General features: G+C 34.9%; 1 protein-coding gene across 3 annotated transcripts in view; it reads left to right on the forward strand.

Annotated features, from left to right (window-relative positions):
* Positions 1-24,640, forward strand: part of Lztr1 (Leucine zipper like transcription regulator 1) — a 510,326-nt gene that overhangs the window by 415,297 nt on the left and 70,389 nt on the right. For all 3 annotated transcript variants that reach the window (XR_016548176.1, XM_090391043.1, XM_090391044.1), the window contains one exon: positions 14,407-14,504. Coding sequence is in view for 2 of the 3 variants with exons in the window: in XM_090391043.1 (XP_090247169.1) it covers positions 14,407-14,504 (98 nt within the window). In the remaining variant the exon portion in view is untranslated. The remainder of the gene's footprint in view (positions 1-14,406; positions 14,505-24,640) is intronic.

A 24,640-nucleotide genomic window follows, 5' to 3' on the forward strand; every position in this document is an offset into this window, starting at 1 on the left:
ATGATATCGATTTTCGGGACTTGTCAATGCGTTACAGCAAAATTAAAGCTTTCATAAGATTTGTTTCATCTCTTGTTAGAACTCTTGAGGAAAGGTTAAATTACTACTTTGGATTGATCTAAATGTTTCCTTTGTTTTTCTTTTTCTTTTAAAAGAGAAAATAATTTTTTAATTAGGCTGCGTTTTTTCTTTTCAGCCACCATTGTAGCTTTATTGTATGTGATAGTGTCTATGTTATTCCAAAGTTCAGAAGGCAGTGATGTGGCCAGTTCGTTATGTATATATTACATGTATCCTGGTTAATCTTGGACAATTCTGCTCTAGTAGCTGCAATTCCTTCTCTCAATATAGCTAATTCCGTTCTTTTGTATATTCTGTTGGCTTTATTGGAGTGGAATGTGCATTTGATTTTTATGAACTTGGGCACAATTTCATTGTCTCTACAACGGATTAAAAATATCAAACGACTGATAAAGTTCTGCTTTTTAATGCGTAATTTCTCAAATTGTGAAACTTTAGACCAACTGAACTCGCCATGAGTTTCTATATTCATGCGTAGGTTTCTTGTGGTTAAGAAGTTTAATAGAAATATTCCAGTTTAGTTAATTTAGTTAGAGAACTAACTAAATGTCACAAAGTGATTTTCTGCCACTGGAAAAAATATCAAGATCTCTTCACCCTCCAAAACCCCCACATCACCCAATGAAAAAACCAGGGGTTTATAATATTCATTGTTCCTGTGGCATCTGCTGGGATTGAACAAACATGTCCTATTTTGATAAGAATTGTTTCACAAGAAAATTCAAAGAGGCAGCCAATATGATTAAAATTCCTGCACAATGCAACAAAAACCAAGGTTTGATTTTAAATCAAGTTTGGTCATCATTTATTAAAAATTTACCCAATTTAGACCTTGGACAGAGTGAGTGTGAACCACAGAACGTGACAACAAATAGCATTCCAACTAACATGCATTAATGGTTGTATAGATCTGTTATTTGGTTTTTTTAACGAACTTTTTGATGTTCATAATACCAACAAATAAACTTGTTTTTTGTAATTTCTTATAGTTTGTGCTTTAAACCGTTAGTTCTCTTTACCCCTGAAGATGTTAGTCTTATGACTAATGAAACTTGTCAGGTTATTTTTAGTACTTGTTTAGTTTTTTAAAAACAGTTCTCTAATAAACATGTGGTCACAAAACTGGAATGTTTCTATTGGCATAGATGATATGTTCTCTATTTGAACTTGTGGCCCAGCCATATTAGACTCCTTCCTCACTCACCTCAATAGTCTACATCCAAGAATCCAGTTTACAATAGAAAAGGAAAATAACTAGTTTACTCTTCCTTAGACACCTTAGTAACACACTTCCTAATTGTAACCTTTCCTTCATTGTATATAAAAAAAAAACTACTCACACAGGCATACACATTCACAAACTTTCCTACCACCACTCCTCTCAACAGTATGGCATTATTAAAGCTCTAACCAATAGAGCCTATAATCTTTGTTCCAGTGAAACTTCCATTTCAACTGCATGCACAACACAGTTGGCTACAGTGATTATAGAATTTAAAAAAATAATCAGTTCCTCCCCCATTCCTCAGCCATCACTTCAGAAAGATTTTGGAAATGTCATCCCCATCCCCTACATCCATGGCACAGAAAAAATAGCCAGGTCTTTAAAAAAAAAAAAGTACAACTTCTACACAGCTTTAAAACCCACCAGAAACTTACTACCCTTATCTGTTCTTTCAAAGATCAGTTCCCCCCCTCCCCCCTCTCTCTCTCTCTCTCAGTGCCTTTAGTTTATAAAGTACCCTGTTCCTGCAAGTTGGCTTACTTCGGAAAGACTCTAAGATCAGTACCTCTCTGTTTAGAAGAACACAAATTGTAAATCTGAAATCACGACAATGGTCAATCTGGCCTTGCAGACCATGTATTGGATACAATCCACAGGATCTCCTGGAAGAAAACCACCGTGCTCTACCATAGTAAATTTAAAAAGGAAAGACTGGTTTTAGAATTTGCAACAGTACTTGGAAAGCAACCTAACTTAAATAAATATGGATGCATAAAACTTCCCAAAATTTGGAAAACAATAATTTTCTTAGGTCCCACTTTAGATCCTAAGCAGCCTTCAAATGCTCATAGAGGGTGCACCACCTAGGACTTTAGAGTCACCCATGAGTTTCATTTAGTATTATGTTGTCTATCTGTGTGTGTGTGTGTGTGTGTGTGTTACAAGAGTTATTTGTAATCACTGAAGATGTCTCAGTGACTGAAACAAAATATTAGAAGCATTAAAATTAGTTTTTAATCCTTTCCTAGTGTTGTAAATATTCCATTAAACCTCCAACATGATGTTCTCTTCAGCTGACCCGCAAGACGTTTTGCAAGTGAGACATCAAGTTTCATGGGATAAATCGGAACTATTACACCATTACTATGATACAATTATTATTATTATTCAGGCCTCCATGGAGTCAAAAGACTCATCGTGGGAGGTCCTTCCTAAGAAACACAGTCTATCAAGACTCATTGAGGGGAGGTCCCCCCCCCCCCCAAGAAACACAAAGTCTATCATACCACTCCTTAAACTCATTGACCATTCTCGCTCTCACCACTCCATCAGGCAATGCATTCTATGGTTCAACTGAGCAACAGATACATAGAGCAAAAAATCTGGGAGTCTTTAGAAATGGCATTAAATCCTAAACATCTAAATATTAATCCAAGCATCAACTTGTCTAAGTACATCCTAGCCTTCATTAGCCAAACATGTGTACGTGAATGCGTAAACATGCACAGTGTTCTGAACAATTAGAAATATTTTTAAATAACATCAGTATCTTCTAAAACTTCATAACAGTTTTTATCTTTGTTAGTCTTTAGTTACTGTTTTGTCTACTAGTTTACATTGCAAACTAGTAGACATCATCTTATTCCGGCATTCTGCCTTATAAAGTCTTAGTCATTTTTACTTATATTTTGGAAACCATGCTCTGTTGAACTTTTTCAAGCCCATTCAGATCTTCAATAAGTGAGGTGGTGGTCTCACAGCAAGCAATGAAATTCAGCTTCCACCTAAAGACAATCACTAACATATGCTCACAGCAGAATTTTGGTATTTTTTTTTATGGATGGAGTGTAGGTATTGTGGTATTGTAGTTTCTATAATTTACATTGTATATCTAAGTGTTATGTAATGTACTGTAGTGAAAGCTAGTACATTTTGTGTTTTTATGTTTAAAATTTTGTAGCAGGATGTTGAGTAGCATAGGTATGAGGTTCTCTCTTACAGCCATTTCAGTAGTTGTAGTGCTTTGTTGTGTAAAGAGTTATGTTAGGTGATAAGTGTTATTGAAGTACCGTATTTGCTAGCATATAAGACGCACAGCCATATAGGACGTACCCCCTTTTTTGTACACATTTTTTAGGAAAAAAACTTTATCACTGAATATTATAATGAATTTACAGTATTTCAAATATAAAGTAATAAGTAGATCTACTTTCAACACATACCTAATCTAACTAGGAAAGAGTACCCAACTTTTAATCGTCAAAACCCAGAAATTCATCTCCAGAGCTAAATGAAGAGACACTTGAAACCTCTTCTAAATCAGAATCTGAGTCCTCGTACAACAAATTATCCTCTGTACCATCCAGTGCATTACTAATGCCACACTTCTTAAATGATTTAACCACTGTCTCAGTTTTCACCGCATCCCACGAAGCTTTGACCCACTCACAAACTTGCGAAATGCTAGGCCTTCCTTCTTCCTGTAGCGTAACCTCAAAATCTGAAGACTGCATCCAGCTGTTCCACTTCTCCTTCATAAATCCCTTAAATGGTTTATTAATACAGACATCTAAAGGTTGAAGCTGACTAGTTAGACCTCCTGGAATTACAGCTAACTGAGTTTTCAATTCCTTGAGTTTATTTGTAACATCGTCTGTTCTGTGAGAACAAAACTGATCCCATATTAGCATGGCAGGCTTCTTCAACAGTCCACCAGGGTGCCTAGACCAAATTTTATCTATCCATAACTTCATTCCTCCTCCATCCATCCAGCCTTTTGCGTGAACATGTACAAACACTCCTTTAAGCAGTTTTTCTTTGCATCACAGCTGTGTCCTGTTCGTTTAAACTTTCCAATTGTTGTCGCAGTTGTGAATGGTGATAAATTTCTGCCATTAAATTTTCTCTAAATGTATAATGCTATAATGCTATGTATTATGGGAAGGGTCACTATCCAGACCGGTTTTGACCTTATTTGAGGTCTTGTCAGTGGGAACCAGACCCAGAGGGTGGTGATACTAAGGTTGAAGTAATGCAGAACTTAAAATTGCCTATACGAGTTGCCACAAGGTGCTTTGACCTTATTAAATAAAAATCTCAGGATGAGAGAAAGATTTGGAAAGTTTTTTTTTTTTTGTGTTTCAAGGTCGAAACCGGTCTCGGTGGTGACCCTTTCCATAATACATAGCATTAAAGATGTCCGTAAAGATGTGTGCTTTGTATTATGGGATACTTAGGCAAGCAATCAGAGCTTATGCCACCTTTACCACGAGTTGCCTCAGACCTGAAAATACTTCAGGTGCAAACTTGGCTTACGTGCTTGTTTGCTTACTTGGGAAAAAAGGATTAAAACTAAGTTTATAAAATTTCTTGGTATCCATAATGTGTTGGCTAGTATATATTAGGTCTCAAGATCATTGCTGAAACAATTCTGTGTAAATTTTTTTATATGAACAGATGACTTTTTTTTTTGCTTTGTTTGAGTAGGGTGTTATACTTTTTCTGAATATTGATTCACACATTCTGTGATATATGAGGTTTTTTTTTTATGCTAGTTGGTATCATGCCTTTTGCTTGGAGGAGTTTTTGCTCCAACCATGCAGATAATAATAATAATAATATTATTATTTCTTGTTTTTGTTTTATTATGTTCTTATTCTTCCAGGAAAGACTGTTAAGACATCCAGATGTTCTATTAGTTTTTCATTGCTTGTTCTTCTTCTTCATTTTGTGTAATGTCATAGTTATATAGTTCTACTCTATAGTTCTTCAAAGCTTCGTTCTATATCAGGATCAGCATCAAACAAATTTTCCTTAGCATGCTCAGTGTGATTGAAAACTAGCTCAAGTTCTTTTGCAGTTAGCTTCTTAGTCGTAACATTCTCTTCTTCTTCATATGCATGCTGTTCTTCTAGTTGACGGAGATCATTCTCGCTTAATCATTCTGAATGGGAATCGAGCAAGTTTCTCACATCTTCATTATCCATTTCATTAAATCCAAGTTGTTTTCCAATTGTGCTGATTTCTTCAATAATGTTAGATCTTGGATTTTGTGCACGATAAACTAACATAGGCTTGGGTTAAAAGTTGCCTTCTAATAAAATTCTTATGCTATGCAGTCCAGTTTGATTTTTAAGATGGTCAAACCATCCTAAACTCACAGTAAAGCTTTCACGTTCCTCTTGAAATTTGGTCTCTTTCAATGAGGTAAAAATATTGCACGAAGAGGTATCATTCTTTTTTGGTTATAATTCTCAATCCAGAGTGACAGAAGATGCTCCATCTCGATCATTAAATGACTTCTATTTTGGGTGATCTGAATGCTTAAAGAAGCAGTAGCAACTTTTCCTTGTTCTTTGTGTTCTTTGCTCTTATTTAATATAGTCCGAATTGTAGACTCACTGTATCCCAGGTCTTGCGCAATCATTGTATTACTAGCATGACTTCCAGCTTTTCCACTCACTGCAGATTGGCGACAAAAAAATTTTGCGTAACATAAAAAAAAAAATCACTTACTTAAAGCGGGAAACAGTATCATTTCACTCAATCGATCTAACTGATTATCATGCATATTGAATTCGCATTAAGCGAGGTGTTCCTGTATTATACTTGACAAGAAATTAGATTCTTATTATTATCCTTTACCCAAGAATAAGCAAACAAATTTAGCGTTTTGAAGTATCTTCACACTTAGTGTCTTCTCTATATACAAGTGGACACTGTGAAGGTATGGCACATGCAATCCTTTATGCTTGGATAAAGGACTATAATAAGAATGTAAAAAAAAAAAAACCTTTCTACAGCTATCTCTGACTGTTTGTGTATGGAAAATATATAATTTCTGCATTGATTTAACCTTAGTATCTGAGCAATTTGGATTCCAAGAGGATTACTCTACTTAACAACTGGAAACGATTGCAAACTCTGAGCTAAGCTGCAGGGAATCAGAATGCCTGAAAGCAAAATCATGTGTGCCCTGATGGCTCCCTCTAACCTCTGCTCTTTTGCCATTTATATGGCTGATATCCCATGCATAGTTGCCACCACTACTACGTGCTTATGCACAAACAATACTACAATAATGGTACTTTCTCTCTAATTAGCAACTGAATAACTTCAAAATGTAATCTCAGAACTAGAATGGTTAAAAAAAAAAATGGTGAATTGATGTCAACACAAAACACCAGTGCTATTCAAAAAAAAAAAAAAAAAAAAAAAAGAATTAAGTAGTCATTTTTAGCATCCCCATTCCATGGCAACCAGTAACCATATACTTTGTGGTGCAATAAAATAAAGAGCTTAATTTCATGATGCATGTCAATCATGCCTACTCAAAAAACAAATAGGACAATACCCGGAGCGAAGTACGTGTGCAAAGAGGGCCGTGATGTCGGGCAGAAATATGTTCTGTAGGAGAATAATAGTATCATTGATAGGGACATTAGTGAAAAGGACAGTTATGTCAAAGCTGACTAATAAATCTTGGTCATTGAGTGTGATGTTTTTAATTTTGTTTATAAAATGTGTATTTTTTTATTTCCCCCCCAATAGCTACCTTTTACGTGGAAGACTTCGAGCAACGAACTCTAGATTCGGCCAGTCTGGCTCAGACATGTCAATTATATTTTGCCATTTGGCCCCAAGGCCATGAAACATTAAATACATTCCTTAGCCACCTGAAAAACAACACAAATGTATCCAATTCACCATTGAAATTGAAAACAACAACTCTCTTCCTTTTCTAGACACACTCATCATACGTCTTCCCTCAGGCTGTCTCTCCTTCTCTATCTACCGCAAACCTACACACATGGGCCAATACATACACAAAAATTCATACCACCACCACCACCCAACACAGAAACTAGAAGTCATAAACACTTTGACAAAATTTAAAAATCGACTCAGTTCTTCCAAAGATCCTCTTCCATACCTGGCCCACTCAAGAGTTTACACAATCCAATGTACGTGTAACCACCCTGCATAGGGGAAACAGGATACACGATCCTAATCAGAAAAGACGGACACAATCGGCACATTAAATACCTCCATTATGGTAAAACAGGCCTATCAGACCATGCACTCCAAACATACCATAGAATTTACTGGAAAGGCACCAAGTCCTGCACCACACCAAAACCTGGTTTGAGAGAAAATTCAAAGCCTGTGAAATGCTAAAACACTATCCAAACCTGAATGACAGATTAATCTTTCCAAGAATGTGGAGGACCTATCTGCAACCCTTATAGCAACTGGAACAAGCCCAGAAGAAAATCTCAACATGAGAGGACTTTAGAAATGTTTAATATAGTTCTGTTTTTAATTTATTTTTTTAAAAATATTTTGTGTTTATTTTTTATTTATTTTAATTTTTAATTTATTTTTATACTTATCTGTTTTTTAGATTAATTTTTTTAATCTATTTATAATTTTTTTAAAATTAATATTATTAATTTTAAATTTTACATTTTACCTTTGTAAAGTGCAGTAGCACGTAGCCTGGATCTTATACATATGTATTTTCCTGATGATGACCTCAATACAGAGGTCGAATGTTACTTTCCTAATATTAAGTAAAGTAATTATTTTAAAATGTGTCTTGTGTCTCCATAAATTCTTAACTATGAATGCTCACACTGTGTAACCTTAAAAGAAAGAATTCTATACAAGATGCTGATCAGACCAGTCCTGACATAGAGATCCCTCACCTGGAGTCACACAGTAGATTCAATCATTATCAAATTACAGGTAATCAAGAATAAATGCTAGTGAATAGCATTCAATGTACTCTGGTTAATAAAAAATGTACTGCTTCACCAAAAAGCTGGTATCTTCAAGATTAAAACGTTCCCATACAAAAGGATTGCAAAATTGTTTGCAAATGTGGCTTTTCACCATAACCCATTAATCTGCGAAGTGCAGACTAGAGCAAACAAGCATAACAAACACATTGAGCAGGCAAGTTTTAAACTCACTACCAAACACCCACAGTGGCTCAATAATATTCCAAGTCTATTGTGGTTCACCTAGCAGTAGAATACAGTGAACAGATATCTTCAGTTTAAGCAAAAACATGTTTGGCAAATGCTCAATAATCACCTTTAATCCAACAATTTCTTTTGCAGCTGTGACAAAGGAATAAGGAAACACGGGTCCATTCACTCCACTATGCCAGAACAGTTATCAGTTACCTTAATATCTTGCTAGGTCTAGCTCCCACTGATGAGACTTCAATAAAGGTCAAATCTGGTCTGAGTAACCTCTTCCATAATGTTTTTGCATTATGAGATACTGAGGGAACTGATGCAAAGTCAACACTCTCTGTATACAAGTAGACTAGTCATCAAGATACTTCACATGCAAACTTTGTTTGCTTATGCTTGGTTAAAAGGTTATAACAAGAATATAATTGGTGCACAATAAATAACGGAAAAAACTCACGTAGAAAGATTATTTATTACTATAATTTTCACCTGTGTGTCACAGGCATCTTTAGTACATTAAGCTCAAAATTAAACACTAACTGACAATTCCAGAAAGCGCCACCTAAGTAGCTGGTGTAAGATAACTAAAAAGGTCAATAACTTTCCTAAAAAAAAAATAAAAAAATAAAAAAAAATTAATACAATAAAAAGTTAGGAAAGATTAGCTGATTTGTAAAGTACTATCTCCCATAAAGGGAATAAACGTAAGCTGTTTAAGTTAGGAGAATGAAGTAGAGTTTCACATGTTTCTTTATAAAGGCATTCCATAGTACTTTACAAATCAGATAATCTTTCCCAACTTTTTTTTTTTTTTTTTTTTTTTTTTTTTTTTTTTTTTTTTTTATGGAAATTGACCTTTTTAGTTATCTTACACCAGCTACTTAGGTGGCGCTTTTTGGAATTGTCAGTTAGTGTTTAATTTTGAGCTTAATGTACTGAAGATGCCTGTGACACACAGGTGAAAATTATACTAATAAATAATCTTTCTACGTGAGTTTTTTCCATTATTTATTGTGTACCGATATGTCTACTCACGATTTACCTCTTTTAAAACTTAAGAATATAATTTCTTGTCAAGTAATGGCAAATTAGATTTGGAAATACATAACAAAATGTGCAAAGCTGGTGAGCAAGTTTGAATAAATTTATATAGAATAAGAAATTAACTAAGCTGATAAACTATTAGTGTAAGGCAGAGTTCAAACCAGTTTTAACTTATGGTTCTGAGAGTTAGGTTAGAAATAAAACAGTTGATCTAAGACCAGAAAAGACCACAGATATGAGAGTTCCATCAATAATTAGAAAAGATGGAATAAGTGGCAGAATCAGATTAAAAATAAAGATATCAGAAAAGAACTTGATCTCGTTAGCACATCTGAGATAATATGGAAGAAGTAAGTTTTATTGCATCATGTGTTTGATGTCGGAATGCCAGGAAAAAGGACTATAGGAAGACTAAGCTCTAGTCAAGATGATGAAATTAGTAACTTCAGAAGACTGAAATCTGAGATCTTGATAGCACTGGAAACTAAAATGATAACAGATAAATGTGGATGAACGTTGATGATAGTATAAGTAATACAAGCCTGCCAAGCACTTAGCAAACTTAAAGCTCCCTTCACAGTTCAATTTCTTCTCCTTCATATAAAAGTCTGTTCACTTTAAAGTTATCATAAAACTTCTTATACAAAAAAATTCAAGCTTCATGATGATTATCTTTGATATCACATCTCTATTTACTGTGTCACTGCCACAGACTCTTGACCTGACTAGGTCTCACAAAGAACTCAGCACTGCGATGCTATATAGATGATGTGTTTGTAATTTGGTCCGTGGCAGAGATATGTTGATTTAAACTGCATTTGAAAATAACTTCACACTAGAAAAATAACCAAGTGGCTGTCTACCCTTTCTTGACATGTTGTTGTATACATTTTGAACAGTTCATTATCTTTTATAAACCTACACAACTGGAATATACTTAAACAGTTACATCGAAGAGAAGACAGTGCCTCGGTTTAAAGTCACCAAAGATCTCTGTGCAATGCTTCCTGGGACTACAAAATAAGACATATCACAGTGTACCAGTCAGAAAACCCATGTTCACTGAAGGGATTCATAAAGGCAAGATTGCCTGTTGTTTGCAGAGCGAATAAGAAGGGCTGGATAACATTATAGATTTTCACCGAATATGTTTCGAGAGACTTGCACAATGCAATCTTGAAAATGAACTACTTTAAGAGTTATTTGTTTTATATTGTTATTATTATTATTATGTGACACCTCCAGGGAGTCCAAAGACTCATCGAGGGAGGACACGTACTCTACATCTCTCTGTCTCCACCACTCAATTCACCAACTACAACTAACCGCAACTACACCAACGCCATCTACTGCCCACCACTAGTATTTCCACAGACAATCACAAACATCCATGCCCACAGCGGGATTTGAACCCGCAGCCTTTTGGCTGGAGAGTGGATACGCTAACTGCTCGGCCAACCAGGCTGGCACTGTACTGAATTTTTATTTACTAATCTTGTGCCTTAATGTGTATAAAAATAGGTGCATTTTTTGATTAACCCTTTCAGGATCAGAAAGACTTATGAAGTAATATAAAGTTTTTAGGTATCTGTTTAACATAAAACATCATCATTATGTAGGAAAAATTCACAAGTTTTATAGAATTTCATGGGACACATGTGTCCTAATGGACATAAAGGGTTGCAAATAAATTAAAATTACATTTATGTATTGGCTTCAACTACATTTTACTAAACATAACAGTACATAAATCCACAAAAACCGATTCGCCTAACCCATATTCAGTTTCTGGTGATTTTTTTCCTGTGTACAGATCGAATTCAAACAAATAGCCCATTTTAGCATCAGTTCTGCACCACATTTTGAAACCCCATCTTACAGGTTTATTTCTGATATACTGTTTCATAATATTGTGCCCCTTGAATTTTACCATATGCTCGTCAATGGATTGTGTTTTGGTGTTATTCATCGCTTTTTGAAAAGAACTGTTCAGATGATCCATTACAGGCCTGATTTTATATGTTCTGTCATAGTTAGTGCTATTTTTATCTGGTTGGTCTTCATTGTTGCAAAAGTGTAAGTTTTTGCAGATATTTTCAAACCTATTTCTAGGCATTACGTTTGCAATGTAGGGAATGCCCATATCTGGATCAATAGACCAGTAATCTCTCAATAATGGCAAAACATGATAACCCATCACCAAATTCATATCAAGATAGGCTTTCATTTCATCATCATCGACTGTGTATTGTGGTCCATTCTGCTCAGCATACCATATAGATTCGATTCTTATTTTTTTAACTAAATATTTGAAGTTAGTAGTCGAATAAAAAATTTCAATGGGCATCAATAACGAATCTTCATCTGTGTCTCCACAAATCTGAACTTCTCTGAAGATATAATCAGGAAAGCTATTTGGTACGTATGTAATTTTTTTTCCATATGAATGTAGGGCCACTTACTTCTGGTCTATTTTCTGTTTCAGGTTCTGTTGCTGATAATTCCAACGTGTTTTGTGCCGGGTCTTCAATTTCAACCATAGAAACCTCTGCAACCACATCCTGAGTTATAAATACCTTGTCTTCCTCATCAAGTTCTAGCGCGTCTTCATCATTGCTATTTTCTGCCACTAAACACTGCAAAATTTTGTTATCTTTCAGTTCAAACTGCTTACACCCTTTTCTTGACATGTCTGTAATGATAAAAAGACAAATAAAATACAAAAGTGGGTAAAATAAATAAAAAAACACCGATTACAACAACGAGTAATTTACTTGTAAAATGCGCCCCTTTACGTCCACAGGGACAACGGTGTCCCTTTATGTTTTTACTAGTTTTTATGGAATACTATTTCAAAATTTTATTGAAAAACATAATAATACTATTATTTACTTACCATCAAATGAAAATATTACACCATAAACATATAACAAACAATATTCTATGCAGAAACACTTATGAAAAGTCTGAATATGCCGTGCTCTGAACATATGATTTGCCGCAGAACGTTTTTTTGACAGGTGGCGCTAACGTAGGGTTTCCAGTAATAAAATTATCAAAAATATGTTCCATATTACACACTTGCTGGAAAAAAATATTGACATTCTTTTGTTTACGTACACAATCAAGATTTTTTGTGGGGACACATATGTCCCATGATCATGAAAGAGTTAAATTAATCTTGAAAGATCAGAATCGTGCTCGTTTGGGAATGTTACCTCTATTATCCCATGTATCTATATATGCTTATATGCTTCCTGCTTTATGCATTTTCAATATATATGTGCTAATTCTTGAAAATGCAACCCCATGTATAATTACCTGTGTGTGTGTGGACACACACACAAATATGGCATTCCAACCCAATGAAAGGTTGAAAATCCACCATACTGTGGGTTGAATGGACAGTCTTACTCTAGACCTGGACAGTGAAAATCGTCCACCACCATGCCCCTGTAGGATTCAAACTCAGTCTGTAGGTTGGAGAATGGAGTTGCTATCCACTCAGCCATCTCTGACAAAAACAGTTAATTTCAATCATAGGGTTCTGTTGCTAATATCATTGACTCATTGAAAATTATAAAAAGTGACTTGATTAAACCTGCCATATATCATTTCACTATAATCTGTGTGTTAAGGCTTAAATGTAGAGAGAAACTCATGTTAGAAGCTTAATGGAGTTAAACAGCACTGAGAAAGGATTAAAATATTACATCATCAGGGAGTACATGAAACTTGTAACACACACAGAAGGCAACACAAAACTAAGTGAAACATGGATGAACGGCTAGAGTCCTGACTAGGTGGGATGCCCTCTGTGCACCCTTGGGTGTAATCTGGGATCTCAGAATATTGATGTTTCCCATATTTTGGGAAGTTTTATGCAATCATAATTTATTTAAATTAGGCTGATTTCTGAGAGCTGCTGCAGATTCCAAAAATAGTCTTTCTCTTTTAAATTTACTGTGATGGAGCAAGGTGGTCTTTTTTCAACTGATTCTATGAGCTGTATCTAAAGCATGGTCTGCAAGGCCAGATTGACCATAATCATGACTACAGATGCATTTTTTTTGGGTCTTCTATAAGGATGTTGGCTAATCTTCTTTTCTATCTATAGTAGGCCAACTTCAGGAACAGGGCACTTTGTATACTCCAGGCACACAGAGAGAGAGGAGGGAGCTGATCTTTAGTGGAAAGTATAAGGTTAGCAAGCTTTCAGTGAGGCATGAAATCCATGCAGAGATTGTATTTCTTTAAGACTGGCTTTTTTTTTTTTCTGAAGTGTCTCGGACACAGAGGATGATAGCAAGAGAAGGGTCAAGGATTGGGGGAAGGATTGATTATTTTTTTAATACTGTGGGAACTGTAGCTATAAGATATGAAAATGTGGTGTATATGATTGTGTATATTGGTTAGTGTTTTAATGATATATTGTTAAGAGGAGAGGGCAGGGTGATGGGCAAGTTTGTATACATATCTGCCTGTGTGGGTGGGCTTACTTGTATACTGAAAAAGTAAGGTTACTGTTGAGTAGGCATGTTACCAACCCCCTCTAGTCTAATCCCTACCCTTTCATCTATGTGTTTCATTTAGTTTTCTAAGTTTGCCTTTGTCATCATCTCAGTGATTGAGATGATACATCTCAATCACTGAGACATTATCAGTGATATTGTCTCAGTGATTGAAATAAAATATTGGAAGCATTAAGTAATATTTTAATCCTTTCTCAGTGCTGTTTCGCTCCATTAAGCATCTAATATCACCTGTTACTAAAAGGGGCATATATATATATATATTGTCCCTACTGCCAAACTTATCAACTGCCAAATGATTTAACATATCAGAAGTTTCTTTTTCCCATATTACTTGTCCTTCAGGACTTTTATTACTATTGATGAGTGTAGTTTAATAAGATGTCTGAGTTTTCAAAATACCATGAATTATTTATGCTGTTTTAAATAACCTGACTAGATTAAAAGCTATTAATGTGCAAATGTTGTTGTCAATGTTTATTAATATGTTGTGAAGAAGATTTTATTTTTGTTTTAATTTATTTTATTTTATTTTTTTCAGATTGCCATTGGTGAAATGATTCCATCAATGCAGTCTTTTAATACTTTGCTACGTTACATTTATTATGGAGATGTTAGCATGCCTCCAGAAGATTCTCTGTATCTTTTTTTGTCACTTGCTGCATGTGCTGCATGATTTTCATTAACTACAGAAATTTAACATTAAAACTTTTAGGTTATATAACTCATGATACTTTGAACACTGCATTATCTTCAATTTTGTAAGCAAAAATATAAGTTTATTTTCTATTTGTTTAGCAATAGTTATAACATTATTTTAATCTCGGATTATTATCTATTTTTGAAACACGTACGATATCTTAAAATGTCAGTTTAATAATTTATTGAAAATTTTTGAATGCATGACTAGAGGTTTCTATGGCTGCAGTTCATATTTTAAAGAATAATATCACAGTTTATCTATGCAAAAGATTTTTTATTTATTATTCCTCTGATCCCCTTTAATCATGCTACTGGCCAAGACCAAGGTTATTATGGATGCGAAGTGCATATTAAAATTGTAATACCATTGATATTACATTGAAATATATGATGGATACGAAGTGTATGAGGATGTGTATTTGATCCATAATGGCTGGTAAGGTGGTTAATGCTATGGCCAGCATAATCAGAATTACAGAGTATTACTTGTGTACCTGAAAAGTGGACTAAAGCATTTAGTTAGTAACAACAGAGAGCGAGCACTGAGACTATTATTACAAATCTTCATGTTTAAGGAGGGAAAAAAAAATAAACACATACACATGCACAAGCTATGAAACCAAACAACTGTTGTTGACATGGCAAGCATCCTTACTAGTCTGGATTAATTTCTCATTTTACCAACATTACAGTTGATGAAGTGCCAGACCTAATTAAAGATCTCTTCATATTGGATGTCTAGACTATTTGAACATTGCCTCCAGGACAACATCACTATTTATGAGAATTCTGTTTGAATATTGTCTGACTTCTTTCTGTGGAACAGTGGTTTTTATAGGCAACAATTTAGATTGGTAATGGGTAATTCCTTATCTCCCCCCCCCCTTCTGCTGATCTTTTCATAGAAGACTTTGGGACTCAGACTATACTAATCATTTGTAGGAAGTATGTAGATGATATATTCATAGTTTGTAATTATAGACTTTTTTGCCTTGCAGCAGTTTCTCCCTTATCTTAATTCATTCAACCTGAATATAAATTTCACATTAAAGTTGAAGAAACAAAGTAAACTTCCCTTTCTGAATGTTCTGATTACAAAGAAATCTGATAATGGTGTTATTTCTCAGATCTTTCATAAACCTACTCATACTGGACACTGCGTTGAGGCTTCAGTGCTGTGAGAACATCATGTTGGAGGCTTAATGGGTTGTATACAGCATTCGGAAAGGATTAAAATTGATTAATACTTCCTATATTTCGTCTCAGTCACTGAGACATCTTCAGGGATTACGAAAAATGTAGCATATGTAATGTAATGTAATATAATATATAATGTAACATATACACAAATACCACATAATACTAAGGCTAACCACGTGGGTGACTTCAAAGTCCTATATAGGTAGTGTGCTCTCTATGGGTGATTGTAGGTGACATAGAATGTATGGTGGGAACTTTGATGATTAATGTTTCCCAAATCTTTGGAAGTTTAATGCAACCATATTTATTTAGATTTGGTTGATTTCTGAGAACTGCTGCAGATTCTAAAATAGTCTTTCTTTTTGGAATTTACTTCGGGGGAGCATAGTGGTTTTTTTCCCAAGAGATCCTGTGGGTTGTATCCAAGACATGGTCTGCCAGGCCTGACTGACCATAGTCGTGGTTGCAGATGCATGACTTGTGTTCTTCTAAGTGGATGGTTGCTGATCTACCTGTCTCTGTCCAAAGTACACCAGCTTACAGGAACAGGGTACTTTATAAGCTCCAGGCACTACACAGACATATTGGTAAGCTTTGACGTTTCCTGACTGCTTACCAATATTCCCTTAATTGATACCTTAACACTCTTAGAAAATGTTTTTTTTTTTTCCTTCTGACATTTTAGATCTCTTTTCCTTTGCCATCAATTCTGATTATTTTTCTTCATCATCATCATCAAATTCCTGCCATGTACCCTCAAGGGGTGTACAGGATATGATAATACTACATGAAAAATTTACATAATTCTAACTTCCTATCAGACTCACTCTATATATATTGATCCCATACACAAGAGGTTGTGAGAGATCTATAAGCATGGTTTGGTATGTTTTCAGTTGCACAGTAAAGGGGTGCTGGACAGCTGCTACTCTTATATTAACAGAAAATGGAGGAATGATAGTTGCCAATTCACTAGAGCAGTGACAATGGAAGTACCTGTAGAACAGACAATGCCGAAATGCTGCATCTGTGAGATAGAGGCTGAAGTGAATCTGTAAGAGGGCAATCCTCAATGAACTTAATTGCTTACCCCTTGATGGCATCAAGGATTTTAAGGGAAGTTTGATGCCCTACCCCAAACATGTGAGCCGTATTCTAAGCATGTGCAGATTTGGGATTTATATATGGTTAGGAGTTGGTTTGGTGTAAAATGACCTCTTGAATGAAAGAGAATGCCTGCTTTTTTTGGATGCTGAGGAGGCTACTGTTTGATGATTTGTTTATGACAGGAGAGACTGGCGGTAAATGTTAGTTCGAGCAGAAAGAGATCTGGTCTGATGATTTATGTATAGCTGAGGGTAAAGGTAGGTGAGCTAAGATTGCTTTTGCAAGAGAAAAGGCAGGACTGTGTTTTGGTGGCATTAAACATGACAAGGTTGTCCTCACCCCATTGAAAGATTGTATGGATATCATTGTTTAAGGCACTGGTTGTAGATGATCTTGTAGCCTGGGATGTCAGAATACTACATGGTTTGTCAAATGGGTATGATGAGGTAGAGTACTATCATCTTCAAATCTATGGATAGGATTAGTGGTTATTGTGAATAGGTCATTTATGTACAGGAGAAAGAGAGTAGGTGATAGGACAGAGCCTTGCGGCACTCCAGTAGTGGCGGCGAATATCAGAGAATGTGAGTCATGATAGATGACTTACAGAGAGAAAGCTTGCTACTCAATTACAGTGGGTGGCAGAGAGACCAAAGAATGATAATTTGTTTAGTAGGCCTCAATGCCACACATGGTTGAAAGTTTTGAAAATGTCAAGGGCAACAGCACAAGTTTCTCTGAACCTTTTCATGGTATGTTTTAGTGGTTTTATTCTTCATAGTTCCTAAAAGGATACCGTACTAGATTTCCTTTGCAGCACTGAATGGAACTTATTCACTGTATCTAGTGAGGATGCTAATAAACGTCATTTTGATTCTGCCAAATATAAAAGAAAAATCACCCTTTTATTACAGGATTGATCAAGGTGCCAAGAATTATTACAATCTCACTAACAGACAATTCAGAAAATGGAACCCTTTATTAGATGAAGTTGTAATACTTGATGGAGAACAACAGAATACTTATTTTGCTAGAACCCCCTAGATTTTATGGTTTACTTGAGATACATAAGAAAGACATTCCTTTTCATCAAATCATCGACTGCATAGATTCACCTACTTACCAAATAGTCAAATTTTGAGCACTCCTATCGAAAGCTCAGATTGGATGAATTTTATAGATGAAGTGAAAAATGTTTTCTTAGAATCCATTGATATAACGATTAGCTTTGATATAAAATCTCTCTTCACAAATATATGTTACATTTATTTTCAGAAGCATTTCCACACGATATAAAAAAATTATTTGATTTTGTTATCACTCCAGATATTGTATTTGTCAAAATAAGTTTTACAGTCAAGTTGAAGGAACCACAATGGGAAGTCCACTCTTCACAACACTTGCTAACTTTTATGTAGAACATTTAGAAGGCATTCTTTTCTTGTCTATACATCCTCTGCCTTCATTTTGGGTTCATCATATGGATGACATTTTTGCTATCTGGACCTAAAATGAAGACACATTACCTACTTTTTTTATCTAATATAAACAATCTACATCTATGAATTCAATTTACTATGGAAATGGAAAAGGCAACCTAATTGTCCTTTTTAAATATTCTACTCCTCCACTCCTTCACTGGAATTCTTACCTTGATGTGGTGAAAGGGCTTGCTTGTTTTGAGAATGTATTGAGCTATGCCAGCAGTAGTGTATTCTACCAGCAGGACCTCCCAAACCAGACAAGTTGATACTGAGAAACCAGACTAAGAGGGTTCATAAATAGGTGTGATGGTACTCCAGAGGATAAGCTTTCCAACGGCATCTGCTATCCATTAGAATAAAGACAGCTGACTATAGAGTTTACTTACTTGGTCACTCAGACATGTTTGAATTCTGATAAATATATTGAACTATGCCAGCAGTAGTGTATTCTAGCAGCAGGCCTCCCAAGCCAGACATGTCAATACTGAGGAACTAGACTAAGAGGGTTCCCAAATAGGTGTGATGGTACTCCAGAAGAGAAGCTTCCCAACAGCATCCGCTACCCATTAGAATGGAGACAGTTGACTGTAGAATTTACTTACTTGGTCACTCAGACATATTCTGAGGCAGAGCAATCTAGGTTGGATAGGAATTTCTTGGCATTTTTAATTTATAGTATAACCTCTACATAATAGTGTTGGAAGACTTGAATGCACAACTGGGGGTGGAAACGAGCTTGAAAAGTATTTAGGGAAGCATAGGAGAATGAAATAAAAAGGAAATATGATGTTAACCTTTATGACCACGAACCGGTTGAATGCTGTGAATATATTAACAAGAAAAGACCAAATCAAAAATATGCATGGATTAGTCCAAATGGACAAACAAAACGTGAAATAGATTATGTTTTATCATCTCATGTAAGAATATTTAAAGATGTTTCAGTCAATAATCAAATAGGTATAGAAAGTGCTCACAGAGTAGTTAGAGGGAAAATAACAATAGAAGAAAAAATTGCAGGATGAAACAGAATAAAACAAAATATGTAAAGATAAATAATGACATTTTGTAGCCAACAAAAAATTATACCAAGAAGAAATTGCAAAAATATTATACAATCTAGGGAATAACATGAATGAAAACAGAAATCTACAAATGGATAATATACAGGAAAATCTAAATCTAATCATCATAGAAAGTATATGCAAGATTGCAAAAGATAAAAAAAAAAAAGTTTCAAATAAAAAACTCTAACAAATCTATTAGAGAAAAGAAGACAACTAATTGGAGAAGGAGAAAAAACACTGATTGATTCAGCCAGAGAGGCATGTGGTGAAGTTGTCTGAAAGGATAGAAAAATCAGAACTCCATGGTGGACGCTGGAGGTTAAAGAGGCAGTGAAGGAAAAGAAGAAAGCATATCAAAAGTTCCTGGCAAATCATTCAGCTTGTACTCTTAGAGAATACAGAGACAAATGTAAGAAAGCTAAACAAAAGTCATGGGAAGACTTTGGTAAGAACATAGAAAATAAATATCAAGAAGGTGGCAATATATTCTGGAGGTTGTTGAAGAAACTCAGAAATGGAGGAAAGAGTGTTGTAAAAGGAATTAGAGATGATAAAGGTGACATGAAAACTGGAGAAAAAGATATCCTTCAGGTATGAAGTAATTACTCAGAAAATTTGCTAAATGAAACAAGTAGTGATAGCACAGTGGTAAAAAACACTTAACAGGCATGCAGTCAGGAATACATATCCATACCTGAAGTAGAAAAAGCCCATCAAGGGCCTCCAATGTGGAAAGGCAGCAGGAGTCGACCAGCAATACTCAAGTATGGAGGTATGAAAGTCTTACAGTGGCTGCACTGCATAGTTCAGAAGGCCTGGACAGAGGAACAAATTCTGGATGATTGGAGTAGAGCTCTCATAGTATCCATATACAAAAAGGGAAATAAAACTGAATGTGAGAATTACATAGGTATTTCTCTACTGAATGTTCCTGGTAAGATTTATGCCAGTATACTTGAGAAATAGTTGAGAAGGATTGTGGAAGAAAAGCTTGGTGAAGAATGAATTGGATTCAGGCTGAACAGAGATCTGTATTTAAGTTTTGTCGATTTGGAAAAGGCATATGACAAGGTGCCAAGAGAGAAGCTGTTCAATACGCTACAGTTATATGGTGTCAAGAGAGGGAGGGCATTACATCAAGCAATACTTAGTCTTTATTTCAGTTGTAAGTCAGCAGTTAGAATTGAAGTACAGGAAGATGGTTAATGTTAAATCTGGTGTCAGACAAGGATGTACATTATCCTCCCTCTTTTATTTATTATCTATATGGATCACATTATGAAGGAAAGTGGTATTAAACCTGATATCAAAATTGGAGATGTTAATGTCAGCTCTTTGCTCAATGCGGACGATGTTATACTTCTAAATAAATCCGCTACAAGATTGCAAGATTCCCTGACTAAATTGAATAACTGTTGTAATAGATATGGTATGAAGGTCAGCAATAACAAGACAAAGGAAATTAGCAGAAGCATTGAAAATATCAACTGCATTGTGAATGGGGAACCTATAGAACAAGTAAAACATTTCAGCTGCTTAGGCACAATTTTTAGTGAAGACAGTAAATTCACTATCCAAATACACAACAGAATCAAAAAAAACTTGCATGGTAAGAAGTCAACTGAATAAATTTATATGGAATAAGAGAGAAATTAGTCAAAACACTAAATTAGCTGTATATAAGACAGTGGTCAAACAAATTGTAACTTATTGATCTGAGAACTGGGTTAGAAATATAATACTTAACCAAAGACTAGAGACAACAGATATGAGAGTCCTGAGAAAGATTAGGGGTGTGAATAGATGGCATCATTGGTAATATCATATTCAAAATGAGGATATTAGGAAAGAACTTGACATTTTTAGCATCCTGAAATGTGTTAGCAGAGCTAATCTCAGGTGGTATAGTCATTTAAACAGAATGGGAAAGGAAAGATTAGCAAAACAAGTGTTCTTTGCCAGGTTGGCAGGAAAAGGACCCAGAGGAAGACCAAGATATAGGTGGATTGATACATTCTATCCCAATGGCTTTAACAGGCCTTTAAGGCCCACAACCTTCCAAGCATGCTTGGATTTCGTAACCGAAATACGAGGATAGAATGGTCACTCCTATGCCTCAAGGTATTCTTGGCTGTATCCCTGTGTGTTCACAGGGCCGGTTTGCCTACTTGTGGGATGAAAAACACCAGATAAACTGGCAGAAAAAACCCTACTGCCTGTGCCCAAGACCGGCTAACTTGGCTATGGCTGAGGAAGATCCTTCAGCTCCTCACGTCTCCGACGGGAATCGAACCTAGGACACTCCTTCTCCAGGCATATGGTTGCAAAGCGCAAAGCCACTAGGCTAACCGCGCGGACGGATTGATACATTAAAAAGTACTTTATAAGACAGAATATAAGATCATAATGTTGGAGTCTTGACAGATAACAGATTGATTTAGAGGAAAATTATTGACAGGAAGTTAGTAATGATGTAATTTCTTCGTGTAGTACTGTCATATCCTGTACACCCCTTGAGGGTACATGGCAGGAATTTGAAGATGATGAAAAAACATAATAAAGCTTAAAGAATAAATAAAACAATCAGAAAAAATATTAAAGTACATAAAAAGAAAAAGTGAAGATAGATACAAGAAACAATGGATAACAACAAAAATATACAAATAATGTGAAACAGGCTCACGCTATGCAAAAAATTAATTCTAATATTAGATGAAAATGGACAAGATATCAGAGATAAAAAAAAAAATTTTAAAAAGCATAGTTAAAAGGGTTACACGATATTTTTCAGAATTGTATGACCCACCAGCACTGTTAAAAACACTATTACATGGAAGCCAGAAATACAAAATTTTGAAATTGAACAAGCAATGAAAGATATGAAAAATAATGAAATGCCAGCAGAAGATGGAACTACAATAGAAATGTTGAAAGCAAGAAGAGAAATATTAACAGAAGAAGTTAAAATAAAAACAACTATTTACCAAATGCCTAAAACAGAAAGATATACCAAACATCTGGAACAATGCTACCATGATACTATTGTTCAAAAAGAGTTAATGAAAAAAATATAGAAAATTACAGACCTATAAGCTTGCTGTTACAAGTGTATAAACTATTTATAAAAATAATAACAATCAGAATCACAAGATTATTGGATGAAGCTCAGCCTGATTAACAAGCTGAATTCAGAGAGGAGTTTAGCACTAGACCATCTGCAGACATTGAATCAGCCAAGAGAAAAATGCAGGGAATGCAACTTACCATTGTACTTTGTTTTATAGATTATAAAAAAAGCTTTCGATTTAGTTGAAAAAAAGCAGTCCTAATAGCAATGCAGAAACATGGAAAATTATATATAGCTAATAAACAAAATAATTAAAAAACAGTAACTGCCAGCATCCTTATAAATGAACACAGCAACCCATTCCAAATAAATAAAGGAGTACCCAGAGAGATGCTGTTTCACTCAAATTATTCAGTGCAGTATTAGAATATGCCCTGAGTGAATTAGATTGCAGTGACAAAGAGATGAATATAAACTAAATCATTTACGATATGCTGATGATATTGTAGTAATAGCAAACAAATGGGAACTAAAAGAAATGATGAATGAATTAAACACAATATGAAATAAATCAAGATTATACATAAACTATGAAAAGACTAAAATACTGACAAATATCAAAGGAAACCAAATAACAGAAGATCAAATAACAACAGACAATAACAAAATAGAGCAAGTACAAGAATATGTATACCTTGGTGGAACCTTTACCTTAGGAAAAACAAGCATTTATGAAGAAATAAAAAAGAAGTCAGCTAGGCTGACTTCTTTTTTATTTATTTCTTTTATTTTATTTCTTTCTTTCTTTTTCAGCTTTGGCAAACTGAAAAAATTCCTGTACAGTAAAATAAAACCAGAAAATAGAGCTAAAGTTTTCAACTAGTGCATCATCCCAATTATGATATATGGATCAGAGATGGCCAATTACCAAACAAATACTGGACAAAATGAGGAAAACTGAGTGCAGAATGGAGAGTGAGCCAAATTAAACATCTTTCAACTTCATCAGGATGAAAGACAAAATAAGTAATGACGATATAAGAAAAGAAACAAAAGTGTTGGATATAGGGGAAGAAATTTTAAAATTAAAATGGAGAGGGGCAGGACATATTGCTCAGATGAGCAACGATAGATGGACAAAGACAATCACCAGGTTTCATCAGTATGAAGGAAGACAAATGCCTGGACAACCAAAGAGAAGACAGAAGGATGACCTAATGGCAATGGCTGAAGAATGTCAGCATTGGGAAGCATTCAAAGAGAAAGTTACAGACAAATGGGGGAGGCCTATAACCATAAATGATTATAAAAAGGGCCAGAAGATTAGAGGAAGGAGATGATTCCTCCGCTCACCATCAGGTGAATTATTTCCGTTGATTGAAAACTTATTTTCACTGGATGCTACATTCAACAACAATTAGCTCACCATCCATCACAGAAGACTGGAATTTTAAAAACTTTATTGCGACATGCCCATACTATTTGTTCTATATCTCATCCATTACAGCAGGAACTCCTAAACATGAAATGATATATAAAATTCAATGGCTTCTCAGAAAGGACCATTCAACAGCTTTTTAATTCCTATAATCCTAGTTCAAATAACAAGAAAATTATACATCGAGTTCCAATCCCATACATTTCTGGCATCTCAGAACCTATTTCCAGAATACAATTTTGTGGCTACTTTTCTTCCTATCAACAAATTATCAGAATGGTTTCCATCTTCAAAAGATAAATGGTCTCCTCTAGCTCTCCCTAGTGTCTGCCAAGTTCCTTGTGACTGTCATCATTCTTACTTTGGACAAACTGGATGCTCTACAGAAAAGAGAATACAAGAACGTCAATCTTTTATTAACAACAGCAAATCTGAAAAATCTGGCTTGGCACAGTGCATCAGAGATACAGACCACAGCATTGTATGGTTTGAGGCATGCTTACTTCATCAATATCAGTATAAATGTGAATGTGTGTTTAAAGAAAGCACTGAGGCCTTACTTCATCCGAACTTAAATCAGAATGACTGCCTCTCTCTATCTAAGATACGTGAGTCTTATTTTAATCACACATCAATATTTTTTAATAGCTAATGAATAATTAATATTGCAATATTTCCTCATTTATTCCATTACATTGTTTTATGTATAA

The sequence above is a fragment of the Typopeltis vanoorti genome, chromosome 4 (genome assembly GCF_054136105.1).
Source record: "Typopeltis vanoorti isolate ZY-2024b chromosome 4, IOZ_Tvanoo_1.0, whole genome shotgun sequence".
Lineage (NCBI taxonomy): Eukaryota > Metazoa > Arthropoda > Arachnida > Uropygi > Thelyphonidae > Typopeltis > Typopeltis vanoorti.